The sequence below is a fragment of the Salvelinus alpinus genome, chromosome 1, assembly GCF_045679555.1.
Source record: "Salvelinus alpinus chromosome 1, SLU_Salpinus.1, whole genome shotgun sequence".
Lineage (NCBI taxonomy): Eukaryota > Metazoa > Chordata > Actinopteri > Salmoniformes > Salmonidae > Salvelinus > Salvelinus alpinus.
The window spans coordinates 16,738,598-16,763,534 of NC_092086.1; the positions used below are offsets into that span (position 1 = coordinate 16,738,598).

General features: G+C 44.1%; 1 protein-coding gene across 3 annotated transcripts in view; it reads left to right on the plus strand.

Moving 5' to 3' along the window:
* The window catches only part of tbcd (tubulin folding cofactor D), a 131,939-nt gene that overhangs the window by 87,837 nt on the left and 19,165 nt on the right, over window positions 1-24,937 (plus strand). Inside the window, exons 22-33 of one of the 3 annotated variants that reach the window (XM_071395046.1) lie at window positions 137-197; window positions 981-1,003; window positions 1,219-1,313; window positions 5,070-5,146; window positions 7,750-7,831; window positions 8,042-8,160; window positions 13,450-13,535; window positions 14,748-14,888; window positions 16,325-16,358; window positions 16,766-16,815; window positions 17,509-17,667; window positions 20,961-21,099. In XM_071395046.1, the coding sequence (XP_071251147.1) occupies window positions 137-197; window positions 981-1,003; window positions 1,219-1,313; window positions 5,070-5,146; window positions 7,750-7,831; window positions 8,042-8,160; window positions 13,450-13,535; window positions 14,748-14,888; window positions 16,325-16,358; window positions 16,766-16,815; window positions 17,509-17,667; window positions 20,961-21,099 (1,066 nt within the window). Of the gene's footprint in view, window positions 1-136; window positions 198-980; window positions 1,004-1,218; window positions 1,314-5,069; window positions 5,147-7,749; window positions 7,832-8,041; window positions 8,161-13,449; window positions 13,536-14,747; window positions 14,889-16,324; window positions 16,359-16,403; window positions 16,438-16,731; window positions 16,816-17,508; window positions 17,668-20,960; window positions 21,100-24,937 lie in introns of all 3 variants that reach the window. The other 2 variants (XM_071395126.1, XM_071394966.1) reach the window with 2 other exon arrangements.

Consider the following 24,937-nt stretch of genomic DNA (forward strand, 5'->3'; position numbering starts at 1 on the left):
TAATAAAGTCATAGGTCATTGACCGTCTCTATATCTCTTGTAGACCCAACTGTGTGTGAGATATGTGCTATCTGGGGGTGTTGAACATTTCTGTTGTTCGCTGTGGACAGTAAAATTGTATTGTACTGGATTGTAGACCGGTGACAGAGCTCATCTCTTCAGACTGTGTGGATGGACTCAAGAGCATTCACCAGAGGGTTAGTTCACTTCTCGCTTGCTACTCTCTCTCTTTCTCTCTGTCTCTCACTACCCACCCGTCTGTCTCTCTCTCTTGCCCTCTTTCTCTCATCCAGTGTCTTTTCACCCACATACATGTTGTCTCAAGTGTTGACCATTCTCCTGAGTCAGTTGTACCAACATTCGTACATGTTGATGTTGTCAGTCTCCTGAGTCAGTTGTACCAACATAGGTACATGTTAATGTTGTCAGTCTCCTGAGTCAGTTGTACCAACATAGGTACATGTTAATGTTGTCAGTCTCCTGAGTCAGTTGTACCAACATAGGTACATGTTAATGTTGTCAGTCTCCTGAGTCAGTTGTACCAACATAGGTACATGTTGATGTTATCATTCTCCTGAGTCAGTTGTACCAACATAGGTACATGTTAATGTTGTCAGTCTCCTGAGTCAGTTGTACCAACATAGGTACATGTTGATGTTATCAGTCTCCTGAGTCAGTTGTACCAACATAGGTACATGTTGATGTTGTCAGTCTCCTGAGTCAGTTGTACCAACATAGGTACATGTTGATGTTGTCAGTCTCCTGAGTCAGTTGTACCAACATAGGTACATGTTGATGTTGTCAGTCTCCTGAGTCAGTTGTACCAACATAGGTACATGTTGATGTTGTCAGTCTCCTGAGTCAGTTGTACCAACACAGGTACATGTTAATGTTGTCAGTCTCCTGAGTCAGTTGTACCAACATAGGTACATGTCTGTTCATCTCTAAACATGTCGTCATGTGTTTGTTTTGTCTTCCAGCTATTTGACAGGAAGCAGTACAGGTCAGCACTGTTATTTTCCACATTTTACTCATTCTTTTTTAGACTGTTTCAGATTATTATCTTAATATTATTATTATATATTTTTTTAAATGTAATGCCTCTTTAAGGTTTCAGACCAATATGTTGTGCGACCTCAACAAATATGTGTTGTTGTTGTTGTGTACACGCGTGCTGTTGTTGTTGTGTACACGCGTGCTGTTGTCCTGTCTGTGTAGGGGCTTTGGTGGTGAGCTGATGAGGCCTGCCGTCTGTTCTCTCATTGAGAACATGTCCCTCTCCAAGATGCCGTTCAACGACGACCCTGTCATCAGTGAGTTGTCTTATCGTCAGACCTCAGCTGAATGATGACTCCATCTAGCAGGGTTCCCCAATAGATGGCCCACAGACCAAATTCATCCCGCGGGGATCTGATGTGTTTTCAGAGATTGGATAATAATGATCCTACCGTTAGAGCCAGGAGGGGCAGTGTCTGTACTGTTCAGACCACTGACACGTCATAGCAGAGTAAACCATGTCTGTTTCAGCTGGCTGGCAGTGTGTCTGTACTGTTCAGACCACTGACACGTCATAACATAGTAAACCATGTCTGTTTCAGCTGGCTGGCAGTGTGTCTGTACTGTTCAGACCACTGACACGTCATAACATAGTAAACCCTGTCTATTTCAGCTGGCTGGCAGTGTCTCTGTACTGTTCAGACCACTGACACGTCATAACATAGTAAACCCTGTCTATTTCAGCTGGCTGGCAGTGTGTCTGTACTGTTCAGACCACTGACACGTCATAACATAGTAAACCCTGTGTTTCAGCTGGCTGGCAGTGTGTCTGTACTGTTCAGACCACTGACACGTCATAACAGAGTAAACCCTGTCTATTTCAGCTGGCTGGCAGTGTGTCTGTACTGTTCAGACCACTGACACGTCATAACAGAGTAAACCCTGTGTTTCAGCTGGCTGGCAGTGTGTCTGTACTGTTCAGACCACTGACACGTCATAACAGAGTAAACCTTGTCTATTTCAGCTGGCTGGCAGTGTGTCTGTACTGTTCAGACCACTGACACGTCATAACAGAGTAAACCCTGTCTATTTCAGCTGGCTGGCAGTGTCTCTGTACTGTTCAGACCACTGACACGTCATAACAGAGTAAACCCTGTCTGTTTCAGCTGGCTGGCAGTGTGTCTGTACTGTTCAGACCACTGACACGTCATAACAGAGTAAACCCTGTCTATTTCAGCTGGCTGGCAGTGTGTCTGTACTGTTCAGACCACTGACACGTCATAACAGAGTAAACCCTGTCTATTTCAGCTGGCTGGCAGTGTGTCTGTACTGTTCAGACCACTGACACGTCATAACAGAGTAAACCCTGTCTATTTCAGCTGGCTGGCAGTGTGTCTGTACTGTTCAGACCACTGACACGTCATAACAGAGTAAACCCTGTGTTTCAGCTGGCTGGCAGTGTGTCTGTACTGTTCAGACCACTGACACGTCATAACAGAGTAAACCCTGTCTGTTTCAGCTGGCTGGCAGTGTGTCTGTACTGTTCAGACCACTGACACGTCACAACAGAGTAAACCCTGTGTTTCAGCTGGCTGGCAGTGTCTCTGTACTGTTCAGACCACTGACACGTCTTAACAGAGTAAACCCTGTCTATTTCAGCTGGCTGGCAGTGTGTCTGTACTGTTCAGACCACTGACACGTCATAACAGAGTAAACCCTGTCTGTTTCAGCTGGCTGGCAGTGTGTCTGTACTGTTCAGACCACTGACACGTCATAACAGAGTAAACCCTGTCTATTTCAGCTGGCTGGCAGTGTGTCTGTACTGTTCAGACCACTGACACGTCAAAACAGAGTAAACCCTGTCTATTTCAGCTGGCTGGCAGTGTCTCTGTACTGTTCAGACCACTGACACGTCATAACAGAGTAAACCCTGTCTATTTCAGCTGGCTGGCAGTGTCTCTGTACTGTTCAGACCACTGACACGTCATAACAGAGTAAACCCTGTCTATTTCAGCTGGCTGGCAGTGTGTCTGTACTGTTCAGACCACTGACACGTCATAACAGAGTAAACCCTGTCTGTTTCAGCTGGCTGGCAGTGTGTCTGTACTGTTCAGACCACTGACACGTCATAACAGAGTAAACCCTGTCTGTTCCAGCTGGCTGGCAGTGTGTCTGTACTGTTCAGACCACTGACACGTCATAACAGAGTAAACCCTGTCTGTTCCAGCTGGCTGGCAGTGTGTCTGTACTGTTCAGACCACTGACACGTCATAACAGAGTAAACCCTGTCTGTTTCAGCTGGCTGGCAGTGTGTCTGTACTGTTCAGACCACTGACACGTCATAACAGAGTAAACCCTGTCTGTTCCAGCTGGCTGGCAGTGTGTCTGTACTGTTCAGACCACTGACACGTCATAACAGAGTAAACCCTGTCTGTTCCAGCTGGCTGGCAGTGTGTCTGTACTGTTCAGACCACTGACACGTCATAACAGAGTAAACCCTGTCTGTTCCAGCTGGCTGGCAGTGTGTCTGTACTGTTCAGACCACTGACACGTCATAACAGAGTAAACCCTGTCTATTTCAGCTGGCTGGCAGTGTGTCTGTACTGTTCAGACCACTGACACGTCATAACAGAGTAAACCCTGTCTGTTTCAGCTGGCTGGCAGTGTGTCTGTACTGTTCAGACCACTGACACGTCATAACAGAGTAAACCCTGTCTATTTCAGCTGGCTGGCAGTGTGTCTGTACTGTTCAGACCACTGACACGTCAAAACAGAGTAAACCCTGTCTATTTCAGCTGGCTGGCAGTGTCTCTGTACTGTTCAGACCACTGACACGTCATAACAGAGTAAACCCTGTCTATTTCAGCTGGCTGGCAGTGTCTCTGTACTGTTCAGACCACTGACACGTCATAACAGAGTAAACCCTGTCTATTTCAGCTGGCTGGCAGTGTGTCTGTACTGTTCAGACCACTGACACGTCATAACAGAGTAAACCCTGTCTGTTTCAGCTGGCTGGCAGTGTGTCTGTACTGTTCAGACCACTGACACGTCATAACAGAGTAAACCCTGTCTGTTCCAGCTGGCTGGCAGTGTGTCTGTACTGTTCAGACCACTGACACGTCATAACAGAGTAAACCCTGTCTGTTCCAGCTGGCTGGCAGTGTGTCTGTACTGTTCAGACCACTGACACGTCATAACAGAGTAAACCCTGTCTGTTCCAGCTGGCTGGCAGTGTGTCTGTACTGTTCAGACCACCGACACGTCATAACAGAGTAAACCCTGTCTGTTTCAGCTGGCTGGCAGTGTGTCTGTACTGTTCAGACCACTGACACGTCATAACAGAGTAAACCCTGTCTGTTCCAGCTGGCTGGCAGTGTGTCTGTACTGTTCAGACCACTGACACGTCATAACAGAGTAAACCCTGTCTGTTCCAGCTGGCTGGCAGTGTGTCTGTACTGTTCAGACCACTGACACGTCATAACAGAGTAAACCCTGTCTGTTCCAGCTGGCTGGCAGTGTGTCTGTACTGTTCAGACCACTGACACGTCATAACAGAGTAAACCCTGTCTGTTCCAGCTGGCTGGCAGTGTGTCTGTACTGTTCAGACCACTGACACGTCATAACAGAGTAAACCCTGTCTGTTCCAGCTGGCTGGCAGTGTGTCTGTACTGTTCAGACCACTGACACGTCATAACAGAGTAAACCCTGTCTGTTCCAGCTGGCTGGCAGTGTGTCTGTACTGTTCAGACCACTGACACGTCATAACAGAGTAAACCCTGTCTGTTCCAGCTGGCTGGCAGTGTGTCTGTACTGTTCAGACCACTGACACGTCATAACAGAGTAAACCCTGTCTGTTCCAGCTGGCTGGCAGTGTGTCTGTACTGTTCAGACCACTGACACGTCATAACAGAGTAAACCCTGTCTGTTCCAGCTGGCTGGCAGTGTGTCTGTACTGTTCAGACCACTGACACGTCATAACAGAGTAAACCCTGTCTGTTCCAGCTGGCTGGCAGTGTGTCTGTACTGTTCAGACCACTGACACGTCATAACAGAGTAAACCCTGTCTGTTCCAGCTGGCTGGCAGTGGCTGATAGACGACACCTTGAAGAGCCTCCACCTCATCTCACCTGGACCTAGGGACGGTATCAAGGTACAGTACAGCATTCTACATCCTTTTTCCCCTAAACCTAACCATAACCTTAACTCTAACTGTTATACCTAACCCCTAAACCTAACCATAACCTTAACTCTAACTGTTATACCTAACCCCTAAACCTAACCATAACCTTAACTCTAACTGTTATACCTAACCCCTAAACCTAACCATAACCTTAACTCTAACTGTTATACCTAACCCCTAACCTAACCCCTAAACCTAACCATAACCTTAACTCTAACTGTTATACCTAACCCCTAACCTAACCCCTAAACCTAACCATAACCTTAACTCTAACTGTTATACCTAACCCCTAAACCTAACCATAACCCCTAAACCTAACCATAACCTTAACTCTAACTGTTATACCTAACCCCTAAACCTAACCATAACCTTAACTCTAACTGTTATACCTAACCCCTAAACCTAACCATAACCTTAACTCTAACTGTTATACCTAACCCCTAAACCTAACCATAACCTTAACTCTAACTGTTATACCTAACCCCTAAACCTAACCATAACCTTAACTCTAACTGTTAAACCTAACCCCTAAACCTAACCCCTAAACCTAACCATAACCTTAACTCTAACTGTTAAACCTAACCCCTAAACCTAACCATAACCTTAACTCTAACTGTTAAACATAAACCCTAAACCTAACCATAACCTTAACTCTAACTGTTATACCTAACCCCTAACCTAACCATAACCTTAACTCTAACTGTTAAACCTAACCCCTGAACCTAACCATAACCTTAACTCTAACTGTTAAACCTAACCCCTAAACCTAACCATAACCTTAACTCTAACTGTTAAACCTAACCCCTAAACCTAACCATAACCTTAACTCTAACTGTTAAACCTAACCCCTAAACCTAACCATAACCTTAACCCTAACTGTTAAACCTAACCCCTAAACCTAACCCTAACTGTTAAACCTAACCATAACCTTAACCCTAACCCCTAAACCTAACCATAACCTTAACCCTAACTGTTAAACCTAACCATAACATTAACCCTAACTGTTAAACCTAACCCCTAAACCCCTTTTCCCCCTTTGATTAAATAGTTTTTGTTCCTCATCAAATCTACGTGTAATACCCCATAATGACAAAGCAAAAACCAGTTTTTTCTTTTTTTGCTAATTTATTAAAAATAAAAACTTTACTCTGTACTTTGTTGAAGCACCTTTGGCAGTGATTACAGCCTTGAGTCTTCTTGGGTATGACGCTACAAGCTTGGCACACCTGTATTTGGAGAGTTTCTCTCATTCTTCTCTGCAGATCCTCTCAAGCTCTATCAGGTTGGATGTGGAACTTTGCTGCACAGTTATTTTCAGGTCTCGTCAGAGATGTTCGATCAGGTTCAAGTCCGGGCTCTGGCTGGGCCACTCAAGGACATTCAGAGACTTGTCCCAAAGCTACTCATGCATTGTCTTGGTTGTGCGCTTAGGGTCATTGTCCTGTTGGAAGGTGAACCTTCGCCCCAGTCTGAGGTCCTGAGCGCTCTGGAGCAGGTTTTCATCAAGGATTTCTCTGTACTTTGCTCCGTTCATCTTTGCCTCGATCCTGACTAGTCTCACAGTCCCTGTCGCTAAAAAACACCCCCACAGAATGATGCTGCCACCACCATGCTTCACCATAGGGATGGTGCCAGGTTTCCTCCAGACGTGATGCTTGGCATTCATGCCAAAGAGTTCAATCTTGGTTTCATCAGACCAGAGAATGTTGTTTCTCATGGTCTGAGAATCTTTAGGTGCATTTTGGCAAACACCAAGTGGGCTGTCATGTGCCTTTTACTGAGGAGTGGCTTCCATCTGGCCACTCTAACATAAAGGGCTGATTGATGGAGTGCTGCAGAGATGGTTGTCCTTCTGGAAGGTTCTCCCATCTCCACAGAGGAACTCTGGAGCTCTGTCAGAGTGACCATCGGGCTCTTGGTCACCTCCCTGACCAAGGCACTTCTCCCCCGATTACTCAGTTTGACTGGGCGGCCAGCTCTAGGAAGAGTCTTGGTGGTTCCAAACTCCTTCTATTTAAGAATGATGGAGGCCACTTTGTTCTTGGGGCCCTTCAAAGCTACATACTTTTTTTTGGTACCCTTCCCCAGATTTGTGGCTCGACACAATCCTGTCTCGGAGCTCCAAGGACAATTCCTTTGACCTCATGGCTTGGTTTTTGCTCTGACATGCACTGTCAACTGTGGGACCTTATATAGACAGGTGTCTGCCTTTACAAATCATGTCCAATCAATTGAATTTACCACAGGTGGACTCCAATCAAGTTGTAGAAACGTCTCTAGGATGATCAATGAAAACAGGATGCAGCTTTGCAAAATGTCAAGTCTCATAGCAAAGAGTCTGAATACTTATGTAAATATGGTATTTAAAAAAATATATATATGTATATAAATTTGCTAACATTTCTAAAATCCTCTTTTCACTTGTATTTAGATTGCTGAGGATTTTTATTTATTTAATACATTTTCGAATAAGGCTGTAACGTAACAAATTGTGGAAAAGGTCAAGGGGTCTGAATACTTTCCGAAGGCACTGTATAATGGTTCATGTGTAATGTGGTCCTCCCCCCCTGTAGGTGGCAGCGGTGTCAGCCCTAGCAGCTCTGTGTGAGCAGTACTACCAGCCCCAGCCAGGCATGGCTGACCCCCAGATGCAGGGTGGGTAGCATGGAGGGTTACTGTACCAGGGGCCGGAGAGCGCCATTAGAAGGCTTCATAAAAACTAGCCATACACAGTATTCTGGATTCCCATAACTCTAACTCCTGTGATATAATCTGTCTGTGTCTGTGTCGTGTGTCTGTGTGTGTGTGTGTGTGTGTGTGTCTGTGTCATCTCTGTGTGTGTGTGTGTGTGTTTTCTTTGTGTAGAGGTCCTGGTGTCCCAGTATATAGCAGGGTTAAAGAGTACGGAGGTATTGACCCGATGTGGCAGTGCACTGGCCCTGGGTTCTCTACCAAGATTCATGATCCATGGAAAACTACACCAGGTACTATACACCTGTTAGTTAATAACACTACACCAGGTACTATACACCGGGTTAGTTAATAACACTACACCAGGTACTATACACCTGTTAGTTAATAACACTACACCAGGTACTATACACCTGTTAGTTAATAACACTACACCAGGTACTATACACCTGTTAATAACACTACACCAGGTATTATACATCTGTTAGTTAATAACACTACACCAGGTATTATACATCTGTTAATAACACTACACCAGGTACTATACACCTGTTAGTTAATAACACTACACCAGGTACTATACACCTGTTAGTTAATAACACCACACCAGGTACTATACACCTGTTAATAACACTACACCAGGTACTATACACCTGTTAGTTAATAACACTACACCAGGTACTATACATCTGTTAGTTAATAACACTACACCAGGTACTATACACCTGTTAATAACACTACACCAGGTACTATACATCTGTTAATAACACTACACCAGGTACTATACATCTGTTAGTTAATAACACTACACCAGGTACTATACACCTGTTAATAACACTACACCAGGTACTATACATCTGTTAGTTAATAACACTACACCAGGTACTATACACCTGTTAGTTAATAACACTACACCAGGTACTATACACCTGTTAATAACACTACACCAGGTACTATACATCTGTTAGTTAATAACACTACACCAGGTACTATACACCTGTTAATAACACTACACCAGGTACTATACACCTGTTAATAACACTACACCAGGTACTATACACCTGTTAGTTAATAACACTACACCAGGTACTATACACCTGTTAGTTAATAACACTACACCAGGTTCTATACACCTGTTAATAACACTACACCAGGTACTATACATCTGTTAATAACACTACACCAGGTTCTATACACCTGTTAATAACACTACACCAGGTACTATACATCTGTTAGTTAATAACACTACACCAGGTACTATACATCTGTTAGTTAATAACACTACACCAGGTACTATACACCTGTTAATAACACTACACCAGGTACTGTACATCTGTTAATAACACTACACCAGGTATTATACACCTGTTAGTTAATAACACTACACCAGGTACTATACATCTGTTAATAACACTACACCAGGTACTATACACCTGTTAGTAACTCTACACCAGGTACTATACATCTGTTAATAACACTACACCAGGTACTATACATCTGTTAATAACACTACACCAGGTACTATACATCTGTTAATAACACTACACCAGGTACTATACACCTGTTAATAACACTACACCAGGTACTATACATCTGTTAGTTAATAACACTACACCAGGTACTATACACCTGTTAGTTAATAACACTACACCAGGTACTATACATCTGTTAGTTAATAACACTACACCAGGTACTATACACCTGTTAATAACACTACACCAGGTACTATACACCTGTTATTTAATAACACTACACCAGGTACTATACACCTGTTAGTTAATAACACTACACCAGGTACTATACACCTGTTAGTTAATAACACTACACCAGGTACTATACATCTGTTAGTTAATAACACTACACCAGGTATTATACATCTGTTAATAACACTACACCAGGTACTATACATCTGTTAGTTAATAACACTACACCAGGTACTATACACCTGTTAGTTAATAACACTACACCAGGTACTATACACCTGTTAGTTAATAACACTACACCAGGTATTATACATCTGTTAATAACACTACACCAGGTACTATACACCTGTTAATAACACTACACCAGGTACTATACATCTGTTAGTTAATAACACTACACCAGGTATTATACATCTGTTAATAACACTACACCAGGTACTATACACCTGTTAATAACACTACACCAGGTACTATACATCTGTTAGTTAATAACACTACACCAGGTATTATACATCTGTTAATAACACTACACCAGGTACTATACACCTGTTAATAACACTACACCAGGTACTATACACCTGTTAGTTAATAACACTACACCAGGTACTATACACCTGTTAGTTAATAACACTACACCAGGTACTATACACCTGTTAATAACACCACACCAGGTACTATACACCTGTTAATAACACTACACCAGGTATTATACATCTGTTAATAACACTACACCAGGTATTATACATCTGTTAATAACACTACACCAGGTACTATACACCTGTTAATAACACTACACCAGGTACTATACACCTGTTAGTTAATAACACTACACCAGGTACTATACACCTGTTAGTTAATAACACTACACCAGGTACTATACACCTGTTAGTTAATAACACTACACCAGGTACTATACACCTGTTAGTTAATAACACTACACCAGGTACTATACACCTGTTAGTTAATAACACTACACCAGGTACTATACACCTGTTAGTTAATAACACTACACCAGGTACTATACACCTGTTAGTTAATAACACCACACCAGGTACTATACACCTGTTAATAACACTACACCAGGTATTATACATCTGTTAGTTAATAACACTACACCAGGTACTATACACCTGTTAGTTAATAACACTACACCAGGTACTATACACCTGTTAGTTAATAACACCACACCAGGTACTATACACCTGTTAGTTAATAACACCACACCAGGTACTATACACCTGTTAATAACACTACACCAGGTACTATACACCTGTTAGTTAATAACACTACACCAGGTACTATACATCTGTTAGTTAATAACACTACACCAGGTACTATACACCTGTTAATAACACTACACCAGGTACTATACATCTGTTAATAACACTACACCAGGTACTATACACCTGTTAGTTAATAACACTACACCAGGTACTATACATCTGTTAGTTAATAACACTACACCAGGTACTATACATCTGTTAATAACACTACACCAGGTACTATACATCTGTTAGTTAATAACACTACACCAGGTACTATACACCTGTTAGTTAATAACACTACACCAGGTACTATACACCTGTTAATAACACTACACCAGGTACTATACATCTGTTAGTTAATAACACTACACCAGGTACTATACACCTGTTAGTTAATAACACTACACCAGGTACTATACACCTGTTAGTTAATAACACTACACCAGGTACTATACACCTGTTAGTTAATAACACTACACCAGGTACTATACACCTGTTAATAACACTACACCAGGTACTATACATCTGTTAATAACACTACACCAGGTACTATACACCTGTTAGTTAATAACACTACACCAGGTACTATACATCTGTTAGTTAATAACACTACACCAGGTACTATACACCTGTTAATAACACTACACCAGGTACTATACATCTGTTAGTTAATAACACTACACCAGGTACTATACACCTGTTAGTTAATAACACTACACCAGGTACTATACACCTGTTAATAACACTACACCAGGTACTATACATCTGTTAGTTAATAACACTACACCAGGTACTATACACCTGTTAATAACACTACACCAGGTACTATACACCTGTTAGTTAATAACACTACACCAGGTACTATACACCTGTTAGTTAATAACACTACACCAGGTTCTATACACCTGTTAATAACACTACACCAGGTACTATACATCTGTTAATAACACTACACCAGGTACTATACATCTGTTAATAACACTACACCAGGTTCTATACACCTGTTAATAACACTACACCAGGTACTATACATCTGTTAGTTAATAACACTACACCAGGTACTATACATCTGTTAGTTAATAACACTACACCAGGTACTATACACCTGTTAATAACACTACACCAGGTACTGTACATCTGTTAATAACACTACACCAGGTATTATACACCTGTCAGTTAATAACACTACACCAGGTAATATACACCTGTTAGTTAATAACACTACACCAGGTACTATACATCTGTTAATAACACTACACCAGGTACTATACACCTGTTAGTAACACTACACCAGGTACTATACATCTGTTAATAACACTACACCAGGTACTATACATCTGTTAATAACACTACACCAGGTACTATACATCTGTTAATAACACTACACCAGGTACTATACACCTGTTAATAACACTACACCAGGTACTATACATCTGTTAGTTAATAACACTACACCAGGTACTATACACCTGTTAGTTAATAACACTACACCAGGTACTATACATCTGTTAGTTAATAACACTACACCAGGTACTATACATCTGTTATTTAATAACACTACACCAGGTACTATACACCTGTTAGTTAATAACACTACACCAGGTACTATACACCTGTTAGTTAATAACACTACACCAGGTACTATACATCTGTTAATAACACTACACCAGGTACTATACATCTGTTAGTTAATAACACTACACCAGGTATTATACATTTGTTAATAACACTACACCAGGTACTATACATCTGTTAGTTAATAACACTACACCAGGTACTATACACCTGTTAGTTAATAACACTACACCAGGTACTATACACCTGTTAGTTAATAACACTACACCAGGTATTATACATCTGTTAATAACACTACACCAGGTATTATACATCTGTTAATAACTTATACCAGGTACTATACACCTGTTAATAACACTACACCAGGTATTATACATCTGTTAATAACACTACACCAGGTACTATACACCTGTTAATAACACTACACCAGGTACTATACATCTGTTAGTTAATAACACTACACCAGGTATTATACATCTGTTAATAACACTACACCAGGTACTATACACCTGTTAATAACACTACACCAGGTACTATACACCTGTTGTTAATAACACTACACCAGGTACTATACACCTGTTAGTTAATAACACTACACCAGGTACTATACACCTGTTAATAACACTACACCAGGTACTATACACCTGTTAATAACACCACACCAGGTACTATACACCTGTTAATAACACTACACCAGGTATTATACATCTGTTAATAACACTACACCAGGTATTATACATCTGTTAATAACACTACACCAGGTACTATACACCTGTTAGTTAATAACACTACACCAGGTACTATACACCTGTTAGTTAATAACACTACACCAGGTACTATACACCTGTTAGTTAATAACACTACACCAGGTACTATACATCTGTTAATAACACTACACCAGGTACTATACATCTGTTAATAACACTACACCAGGTACTATACATCTGTTAATAACACCATGACCTTATTCTATTGTAGCAGCGTTGTGGCCTCAGGTCAGTTTCAACAGGACACGTTATGTCAGACTTGTGTGTATCAGATCCTGTCAGGTCTTCAGCAGAGCTGTAGTCAGAGGGAGGTGTGCTTCACAGAGGCCAGGAGAGATGCTGCCAAGGCCATGGCACAGTGAGTCTGTCCTCTACACTCCTCCATCCTCTTCTTCATCTATCTCCTCTCCTCCCCCTTTACTCCTCCACCTCTCCTCTCCTCCCCCTTTACTCCTCCCCCCTGTAATCCTCCACCTCTCCTCTCCTCCCCCTTTACTCCTCCCCCCTGTAATCCTCCACCTCTCCTCTCCTCCCCCTTTACTCCTCCTCCCTCCACCCCTCCAACTCTCTACTCTTCTCCCTTTACTCCTCCTCCCTCCACTCCTCCTCCCTCCACGCCTCCACCTCTCTACTCCTCCTCCCCCTTTCCTCCTCCTCCCTCCACCCCTCCACCTCTCCTCTCCTCCCCCTTTACTCCTTCTCCCTCCACCCCTCCACCTCTCTACTCCTCCCCCTTTACTCATCCCCCTCCACCTCTCCTCTACTCCCCCTTTACTCCTCCTACCTCCACTCCTCCTCCCTGTACTCCTCCACCTCTCCCTCCCTGTCTCCTTCCCTCTCCCTTTCTCCCTCCCTCCCTCTCTCCCTGTCTGACTCCCTCCCTCCCTGTCTGTCTGTCTGTCTGTCTAGTTGTTTGTCCTCTGGGGTAACAGGTTGTATTGTTAGGGTTGTAGTCAGAAGTAAACTCCCTCCCTCTCTGTCTGTCTGTCTGTCTGTCTGTCTGTCTGTCTGTCTAGTTGTTTGTCCTCTGGGGTAACAGGTTGTATTGTTAGGGTTGTAGTCAGAAGTGAACAGCCAGCTGGTTGTACCTGCAGGCCCTGTCTCTCATGTCTGTCCTCACCTCATGTTTCTCTCTTTTATCCCCTCTTTCTCCGTCCGTCTCCAACTCCGTCCAACTCTGTCTAACTCCGTGTCTAACTCCGTCCAACTCCGTCCAACTCTGTCTAACTCTGTCTAACTCCGTCTAACTCCGTCCAACTCTGTCTAACTCTGTCTAACTCTGTCTAACTCTGTCTAACTCTGTCTAACTCTGTCTAACTCCGTCTCCAACTCCATCTAACTCTGTCTGAATCTTACCCTTCCTCTCTAACTCACTGTTCTTTTCTTTCAATATATCCAACTCAGACTTTCTCTCTCTCTTTCTCTTTCAATTTCATTTCAATGTAAAGGTTTTATTGTCATGGAAAACATATATGTTAACATTGCCAAAGCAAGTGAAGTAGATAATAAACAACAGTGAAATGAACAATACAAAGTAGTTTTATTGTGTATCTCCCTGTCTCTCTGTCAGGGTGTGTGTGGCAGCGGGGGTTTCAGCCCTGGGGGGTTCTGATTCTGTGGTGTGTGAGGGGAATGTGTCAGCTGTCTACAGAGCTCTGCTGGACTGTATGACTGACTACACACTGGACAGCAGAGGAGACGTAGGAGCCTGGTGAGTGAGACACACACACACACACACACACACACACTACCCCAAGTTTACCCCTGCCCAGAGGGGCTGGAACGCTCCCCTTCAAGACTCCTCTCCCTGCCCTACAGGCATGTGTCACACCTGGTGTCCCCGGGCAATGCTTACTTAGTTAGTTTACCTGACAGGAATGTCACCTGGCGTGTCACCTGGGCCTGCTGTGGGACGGACTTTCTCCTTTTCTCTTTCTCTTTGTTGTTTGATCTCTCTCGGTCTATCCTCTCTGTCTGTCTGTCTCTCTCTCCCTCTGTCTCTCTGTCTGTCTCTCTCTATCTGTCTCTCTCTCTCTCTCTCTCTCTCTGTCTCTCTCTCTCTCTGTCTCTCTCTCTTTCTCTCTCTCTCTGTCTCTCTCTCGCTCTGTCTGTCTCTCTCGCTGTCACTCTCGTTGTCCTTCTTCCTGTCTTTCTCTCTCTCTGTCGTTCCGTCTTTCTCTCTCTCTCTCCCTTCTCCAGTGGGGACACATTCCTCTGTGAGGTGGAGGAAGAGAGGAGGAAGGAGAGACATGTCGTGAGGTTGAATCATCATACCTTTTGTTCTAACAGGACAGTCCTGTGGCAATGATATCTGTTTCTGATTGATTTAACCTTGATTATTTATTTATTTTTATTTCTTTATTTATATATATATTTTAATTTTACCCCCTTTTTTAATTTTACCCCCTTTTCCAGAAACAAGAGACTTGTTTCTGGAGAAGTGGATCTTTAAAAGTAGAAGCTCATTGTTTGGGTACAGACCTGGATAGTAAGACAGAACTCTGCAGCCTGCAGTAGATTGCAACTCCGCCCCCTTTGGCAGTTCTATCTTGTCGGGAAATGTTATAGTTAGGGATGGACATTTCAGGGTTTTTGGTGGTCTTCCTAAGCCAGGATTCAGACACGGCTAAGACATCCGGGTTGGCAGAGTGTGCTAAAGCAGTGAATTAAACACACTTAGGGAGGAGGCTTGTAGAGAATAATGAATCTGATCTATGACCTTTACTCCTTATTACAGCCTTAATATTACATCAACTGTCTGTCTGTCTGTCTGTCTGTCTGTCTGTCTGTCTGTCTGTCTGTCTGTCTGTCTGTCTGTCTGTCTGTCTAATGAACTGGACCCCTTTTACAGCATTCTCTCCACCTGTTAACTGTCGCTCTGCACGCGCGTTCACACACAGGCACACACAGACACACACTTAGGCACACACAGACACACACTTAGGCACACACACACTGTGTCTCCCCTCTCAGGGCATGCCATTAGAGTAGATGTCCTGATTACCGTATCACACAAACAAAAGCTGCCCTCGGGACATGACAAACTGATTTGAATATTAGCTTTTATGACCCGGGGGCGGTGCCTTGACTAGTGGCATTTCAGGTGTGTGTGTTTAAGTTATTCATCTCTGTCCTCCTTCTCTCCAGGGTGAGAGAGGCAGCCATGACCAGCCTGATGGAGGTGACTCTGTGTGTTTAAGTTATTCATCTCTGTCCTCCTCTCCAGGGTGAGAGAGGCAGCCATGACCAGCCTGATGGAGGTGACTCTGTGTGTTTAAGTTATTCATCTCTGTCCTCCTCCTCTCCAGGGTGAGAGAGGCAGCCATGACCAGCCTGATGGAGGTGACTCTGTGTGTTTAAGTTATTCATCTCTGTCCTCCTCCTCTCCAGGGTGAGAGAGGCAGCCATGACCAGCCTGATGGAGGTGACTCTGTGTGTTTAAGTTATTCATCTCTGTCCTCCTCCTCTCCAGGGTGAGAGAGGCAGCCATGACCAGCCTGATGGAGGTGACTCTGTGTGTTTAAGTTATTCATCTCTGTCCTCCTCCTCTCCAGGGTGAGAGAGGCAGCCATGACTAGCCTGATGGAGGTGACTCTGTGTGTGGTGGGCACCGCTCCACAACTACTCTCACCAGACCTGTGAGTAGCAATGGAATTAACTTCCTCAATCACACTGTACCACTTTAAACTAACACCTTTATAAAGCCCTCATAAACCCTTCATAAGGCCTTCATAGATGCTTCATAGATCATTTATAAGCATGCTATATAGAAGGTGGGAAAGGTGTTATGACATATTATTGGGGATGATAGCTGTACCTCTCCATTCATTTCCTCCCTGACCTCCTTTTTACATTCTCATCTTTTAATTCCCTCTCCATTCATCCCTCTCTCCTCTCCTCCTCTCCTCCATTCATCCCTCTCTCCTCTCCTCCTCTCCTCCATTCATCCCTCTCTCCTCTTCTCCCACTCATCTCTCCTCCACTCATCCCTCTCTCCTCTTCTCCCACTCATCTCTCCTCCACTCATCCCTCTCTCCTCTTCTCCCACTCATCTCTCCTCCACTCATCCCTCTCTCCTCTTCTCACACTCATCTCTCCTCCATTCATCCCTCTCTCCTCTCCTCCCACTCGTCTCTCCTCCTCTCATCCCTCTCTCCTCTCCTGCTCTTATCTATTGCTCCTCCTCTCCTCCATCTCTCCTCCTCTCATCCCTCTCCTCATCTCCTCTCCTCCTATCATCCCTCTCCTCCTCTCATCTCTCCTCATCTCTCCTCCTCTCCTCCTCCTCTCATCTCCTCCTCTCATCTCTCCTCTCCTCCTCTCCTCCTCAGGGTGAATGGTATGATGTGTAGCTTGGCCCAGCAGTCAGCAGAGAAGATCGACCGCTACAGGGCCCATGCTGGATCAGTGTTCGTCAGGCTCCTCCATAGTAACAACCCTGCAGTACCTCACATCCCCCACCGAGAGGAGCTGCTCGCCATCTTCCCTACGTGAGTCTAAACACATTTACATTGCTGTCATTTAGCAGATGATGTTATCCAAAGTGACTTACATCTGAAGGTAGCTAGATGAGACAACCACATATCACGGTCACTACATTATCGCTCAGAGTAGTTATCAGGTAGCTGGGTGAGACAACCACATTACAGTCAGTACATTATCGCTCAGAGTAGTTATCAGGTATCTAGGTGAGACAACCACATATCACGGTCACTACATTATCGCTCAGAGTAGTTATCAGGAAGCTAGGTGAGACAACCACATATCACGGTCACTACATTATCGCTCAGAGTAGTTATCAGGAAGCTAGGTGAGACAACCACATATCACGGTCACTACATTATCGCTCAGAGTAGTTATCAGGAAGCTAGGTGAGACAACCACATATCACGGTCACTACATTATCGCTCAGAGTAGTTATCAGGAAGCTAGGTGAGACAACCACATATCACGGTCACTACATTATCGCTCAGAGTAGTTATCAGGAAGCTAGGTGAGACAACCACATTATCCCTCAACAGAGTAGTTATCAGGTATCTAGGTGAGACAACCACATATCACGGTCACTACATTATCGCTCAGAGTAGGTATCAGATAGCTAAGTGAGACAACCACATTATCCCTCAACAGAGTAGTTATCAGGTAGCTAGGTGAGACAACCACATTATCCCTCAGCAGAGTAGTTATCAGGTAGCTAGGTGAGACAACCACATAGCACAGTCACTACATTATCCCTCAATAGAGTAGTTATCAGGTATCTAGGTGAGACAACCACATATCACGGTCACTACATTATCGCTCAGAGTAGTTATCAGGAAGCTAGGTGAGACAACCACATCACAGTCACCACATTATCCCTCAACAGAGTAGTTATCAGGTAGCTAGGTGAGACAACCACATATCACAGTCACTACATTATCCCTCAACAGAGTAGTTATCAGGAAGCTAGGTGAGACAACCACATCACAGTCACTACATTATCCCTCAACAGAGTAGTTATCAGGTAGCTAGGTGAGACAACCACATATCACAGTCACTACATTATCCCTCAACAGAGTAGTTATCAGATAGCTAGGTGAGACAACCACATTATCCCTCAACAGAGTAGTTATCAGGTAGCTAAGTGAGACAACCACATTATCCCTCAACAGAGTAGTTATCAGATAGCTAAGTGAGACAACCACATTATCCCTCAACAGAGTAGTTATCAGGTAGCTAGGTGAGACAACCACATTATCCCTCAACAGAGTAGTAATCAGGTAGCTAGGTGAGACAACCACATTATCCCTCAACAGAGTAGTTATCAGGTAGCTAGGTGAGACAACCACATTATCCCTCAACAGAGTAGTTATCAGGTAGCTAGGTGAGACAACCACATTATCCCTCAACAGAGTAGTTATCAGGTAGCTAGGTGAGACAACCACATTATCCCTCAACAGAGTAGTTATCAGGTAGCTAAGTGAGACAACCACATTATCCCTCAACAGAGTAGTTATCAGGTAGCTAGGTGAGACAACCACATTATCCCTCAACAGAGTAGTTATCAGGTAGCTAGGTGAGACAACCACAATATCCCTCAACAGAGTAGTTATCAGGTAGCTAGGTGAGATAACCACATATCACAGTCACTACATTATCCCTCAACAGAGTAGTTATCAGGTAGCTAGGTGAGACAACCACATTATCCCTCAACAGAGTAGTTATCAGGTAGCTAGGTGAGATATCCACATATCACAGTCACTACATTATCCCTCAACAGAGTAGTTATCAGGTAGCTAAGTGAGACAACCACAGTCCCAGTAAGCAAGCAGCTATCAGTAGTCAGTCAGGAAGTGATTAGAGAACTGTACTATTCCCTTTGAGTGTAAGGCCCTGTCCAGAAACATCTCCTAGCCTGAATTCCCCCCGAGGGACTTGAGTGATCTGAAAGAGTGAAGTCGTCTCCGAGCCGTTAAAGAGTTTGGCCAACTGGACGCCATGTTAGTGCCTTTTGAGCATTCCATGTATCCATTAATGACACGCATATTGGATATGTGTTCTGCATCTTTGGATGGCTCGGGGTGATCTCATACAAGACTCTATGGATGGCTCTGGGTAATCTCATACAAGGCTATGGATGGCTCTGGGTAATCTCATACAAGACTCTATGGATGGCTCAGGGTAATCTCATACAATACTCTATGGATGGCTCGGGGTGATCTCATACAATACTCTATGGATGGCTCGGGGTGATCTCATACAAGACTCTATGGATGGCTCGGGGTGATCTCATACAAGACTATGGATGGCTCTGGGTAATCTCATACAATACTCTATGGATGGCTCGGGGTGATCTCATACAAGACTCTATGGATGGCTCTGGGTAATCTCATACAAGACTCTTTGGATGGCTCTGGGTAATCTCATACAATACTCTATGGATGGCTCGGGGTGATCTCATACAATACTCTATGGATGGCTCGGGGTGATCTCATACAAGACTCTATGGATGGCTCGGGGTGATCTCATACAAGACTCTATGGATGGCTCTGGGTAATCTCATACAAGACTCTTTGGATGGCTCTGGGTAATCTCATACAATACTCTATGGATGGCTCTGGGTAATCTCATACAATACTCTATGGATGGCTCTGGGTAATCTCATACAATACTCTATGGATGGCTCTGGGTAATCTCATACAATACTCTATGGATGGCTCTGGGTAATCTCATACAAGACTCTATGGATGGCTCTGGGTAATCTCATACAATACTCTATGGATGGCTCTGGGTAATCTCATACAAGACTCTATGGATGGCTCGGGGTGATCTCATACAAGACTCTATGGATGGCTCAGGGTAATCTCATACAAGACTCTATGGATGGCTCAGGGTAATCTCATACAAGACTCTATGGATGGCTCTGGGTAATCTCATACAAGACTATGGATGGCTCTGGGTAATATCATACAAGACTATATGGATGGCTCTGGGTAATCTCATACAAGACTCTATGGATGGCTCTGGGTAATCTCATACAATACTCTATGGATGGCTCTGGGTAATCTCATACAAGACTCTATGGATGGCTCGGGGTGATCTCATACAAGACTCTATGGATGGCTCAGGGTAATCTCATACAAGACTCTATGGATGGCTCAGGGTAATCTCATACAAGACTCTATGGATGGCTCTGGGTAATCTCATACAGTGGGCACATTTCAATGAAAGATTTACATTTCAGTTCACTTATTGAATTGAAAAACTAAATTGACCCTGTGTGTGTGTGTCTCTGTGCTCTCAGTGAAGGGACAGAGAGTCTGAACTGGAATGCTCCGTCGCAGGCCTTCCCCCACATCACCCAGCTGCTGAGACTGCCCCAATACCAGTACCACACACTACTGGGGTTGACCGTGTCTGTAGGAGGACTGACTGAGTCTACGGTACGTGTCTGTAGCCCTGTGTCTGTAGCCCTGTGTCTGTAGCCCTGTGTCTGTAGCCCTGTGTCTGTAGCCCCGTGTCTGTGACCAAGCTGTCTGTAGCCCTGTGTCTGTGGTCATGTGTATGTAGCCCCGTGTCTGTGACCATGTTGTCTGTAGCCCTGTGTCTGTAGCTCTGTGTCTGTAGCCCCGTGTCTGTGACCATGTTGTCTGTAGCCCTGTGTCTGTGGCCATGTGTATGTAGCCCCGCGTCTGTGACCATGTGTCTGTGGCCATGTGTCTGTGGCCATGTGTATGTAGCCCCGCGTCTGTGACCATGTGTCTGTGGCCATGTGTCTGTGGCCATGTGTCTGTAGCCCCGCGTCTGTGACCATGTGTCTGTGGCCATGTGTCTGTGGCCATGTGTCTGTAGCCCCGTGTCTGTGACCATGTGGCTATAGCCCTGTGCCTGTAGCCCTGTAACGCTGTGTCTGTAGCCATGTGTCTGTAGCCATGTGTCTGTAGCCCTGTGTCTTTAGCCATGTGTCTGTAGCCATGTGTCTTTAGCACTGTGTCTGTAGCCCTGTAACTCTATGTCTGTAGCAATGTGTCTGTAGCCCTGTAACTCTGTGTCTGTAGCAATGTGTCTGTAGCCCTGTAACTCTGTGTCTGTAGCCCTGTAACTCTGTGTCTGTAGCCCTGTAACTCTGTGTCTGTATTTTCTGCAGTGATGTGTCTGTAACTCTGTGTCTGTAGGCATGTGCCTGTAGCCCTGTGTCTGTAGCCCTGTGCCTGTAGCCCTGTAACTCTGTGTCTGTAGCCCTGTGCCTGTAGCCCTGTAACTCTGTGTCTGTATTTTCTGCAGTGATGCGTCTGTTGCTCTGTGTCTGTGCCTCTGTGTCTGTGGTGTCTGCAGTTCTGTGTCTGTAGCCATGTGTCTGTAGCTCCTGTGGCCGTGTGTCTGTAACTATGTGTCTGTAGCTCATGTGGCCGTGTGTCTGTGGCTCTGTGTCTGTAGCCATGTGTCTGTCGCCATGTGTCTGCAGCTCTGTCTGTAGCTCTGTGTCGGTACCTCCTGTAGCCGTGTGTCTGTAGCCATGTGTCTGTAGCAGTGGAGGCTCCTCAGAGTGAATTTCATAAAAATGCAAATTGTGAAATATAAAAAAATTACCCTTTTTCACATGCCACCAAATAATTGATTAAAACTACAGCAGTACCAGGGTGTAGCCCGGAATCTAGTAGTGAAAGCGTAAGCTGCAGCCAGCCTAGTACTGCAGTGCATAACATGTGGTGAGTAGTTGACTCAAAGAGAAAGACAATAGTTCAACCGTTTTTAACGAATACATTTTAAATGTATTTTTAAATGAAGGAGAAGAGTGGGTGAGATAGACAGTGAGAGAGAGAGCTACTATAGCTATATTTCACATTTGTTTTCACTTACTTAGCTAGCTAATGTAGCTAGCTCGTTTAGCCTACTGAAACACCCGGCTCAAACAGAGAGGGATGCTTTGTTAGCTAGCTGGCTATGACTATCCAAAACTGGAACTCTTCCAAGTCTAGGTAGCTTTTGGTTTTATTAATGTAGGGCCTGTCTGTGTAACTGCTAAACTGCATGCTGACTGTACACTGTTCTGCATGATTGTAGCAGGTTCACTAACGGGTTAGTTCTAGTAGCTATGTTGACTATGACGTGACAACAATGTAGGCTGTGTGTAGCGGTTAGCGGTCATGATATGAAGGTTTGGCTTGGAAAGGTTTTTTTTCGCCTGGTCACAGACAGCTAATGTGTTGTTCACTGAAGTCCACAAGCGAAGGGAAAAGGTGAGAGGAGGAGAGCACGTAGATAGATGTGAGAAGGAATTTATAAATACAATGAGCTGTTTGTACATGGCTGCTATGAAAGAGAACTGTGTTTGCGTGTGATCAGGGGTGTGTTCATTGCACCGATTCTGTTGAAAAAAACGGGATAAACATACCTGAATTTGTCCAATAGAAACTCTCGTTTGCAACTGTTGGACTAATGATTACACCCTAGATCAGCTAGATGCAGGCAAGAGTGTGAAAGGCGGTATTGAATGTGTCACTGTCTGTCACCTTGATTCCTCAACATTCTCTCGACCTGTGTGCACCTACGTTGTGAACTGTCATTCATAGGCTACGTTGTAGCAACCTCATGATGGGTACAGGGAACATTCTAGTATCATGTAGCAGCCTCAACCTATGGATGTAACATTGAGCTGGGTGAAAGGAATATGAATGACAGTCATCCAATATGCTGGAATAGAAATACAGCCGGGCTCATAATATATATGTATTTAAATCTTAAACGGCACTGACCGCCACTGGTCTGTGGCCATCTGTCTGTAGCTACAGTATGTGTCTGTAGTTATATGTCTGTAGCTACAGTATGTGTCTGTGGTTGTCTGTCTGTAGCTACAGTATGTGTCTGTAGTTACATGTCTGTAGCTACAGTGTGTGTCTGTAGCTACAGTACGTGTCTGTGGTTGTCTGTCTGTAGCTACAGTATGTGTCTGTAGTTACATGTCTGTAGCTACAGTATGTGTCTGTGGTTGTCTGTCTGTAGCTACAGTATGTGTCTGTAGTTACATGTCTGTAGCTACAGTGTGTGTCTGTAGCTACAGTACGTGTCTGTGGTTGTCTGTCTGTAGCTACAGTATGTGTCTGTAGTTACATGTCTGTAGCTACAGTGTGTGTCTGTAGCTACAGTACGTGTCTGTGGTTGTCTGTCTGTAGCTACAGTGTGTGTCTGTAGCTACAGTATGTGTCTGTGGTTATCTGTCTGTAGCTACAGTATGTGTCTGTGGTTGTCTGTCTGTAGCTACAGTATGTGTCTGTAGTTACATGTCTGTAGCTACAGTGTGTGTCTGTAGCTACAGTACGTGTCTGTGGTTGTCTGTCTGTAGCTACAGTGTGTGTCTGTAGCTACAGTATGTGTCTGTGGTTGTCTGTCTGTAGCTACAGTATGTGTCTGTGGTTGTCTGTCTGTAGCTACAGTATGTGTCTGTAGTTACATGTCTGTGGCCACAGTATGTGTCTGTGGTTACATGTCTGTGGCCACAGTATGTGTCTGTGGTTACATGTCGGTGGCCACAGTATGTGTCTGTGGTTGTCTGTCTGTAGCTATAGTATCCGTCTGTAGCTACAGTATGTGTCTGTAGTTACATGTCTGTGGCCACAGTATGTGTCTGTGGTTACATGTCTGTGGCCACAGTATGTGTCTGTGGTTGTCTGTCTGTAGCTATAGTATCCGTCTGTAGCTACAGTATGTGTCTGTAGTTACATGTCTGTGGCCACAGTATGTGTCTGTGGTTACATGTCTGTGGTCACAGTATGTGTCTGTGGTTGTCTGTCTGTAGCTATAGTATCCGTCTGTAGCCACAGTATGTGTCTGTAGTTACATGTCTGTGGCCACAGTATGTGTCTGTGGTTATCCAGCTGTGGCCACAGTATGTGTCTGTGGTTGTCTGTCTGTAGCTATGGTATCCGTCTGTAGCCACAGTATGTGTCTGTAGTTACATGTCTGTGGCCACAGTATGTGTCTGTGGTTATCCAGCTGTGGCCACAGTATGTGTCTGTGGTTGTCTGTCTGTAGCTATGGTATCCGTCTGTAGCCACAGTATGTGTCTGTAGTTACATGTCTGTGGCCACAGTATGTGTCTGTGGTTATCCAGCTGTGGCCACAGTATGTGTCTGTGGTTGTCTGTCTGTAGCTATAGTATCCGTCTGTAGCCACAGTATGTGTCTGTAGTTACATGTCTGTGGCCACAGTATGTGTCTGTGGTTATCCAGCTGTGGCCACAGTATGTGTCTGTGGTTGTCTGTCTGTAGCTATAGTATCCGT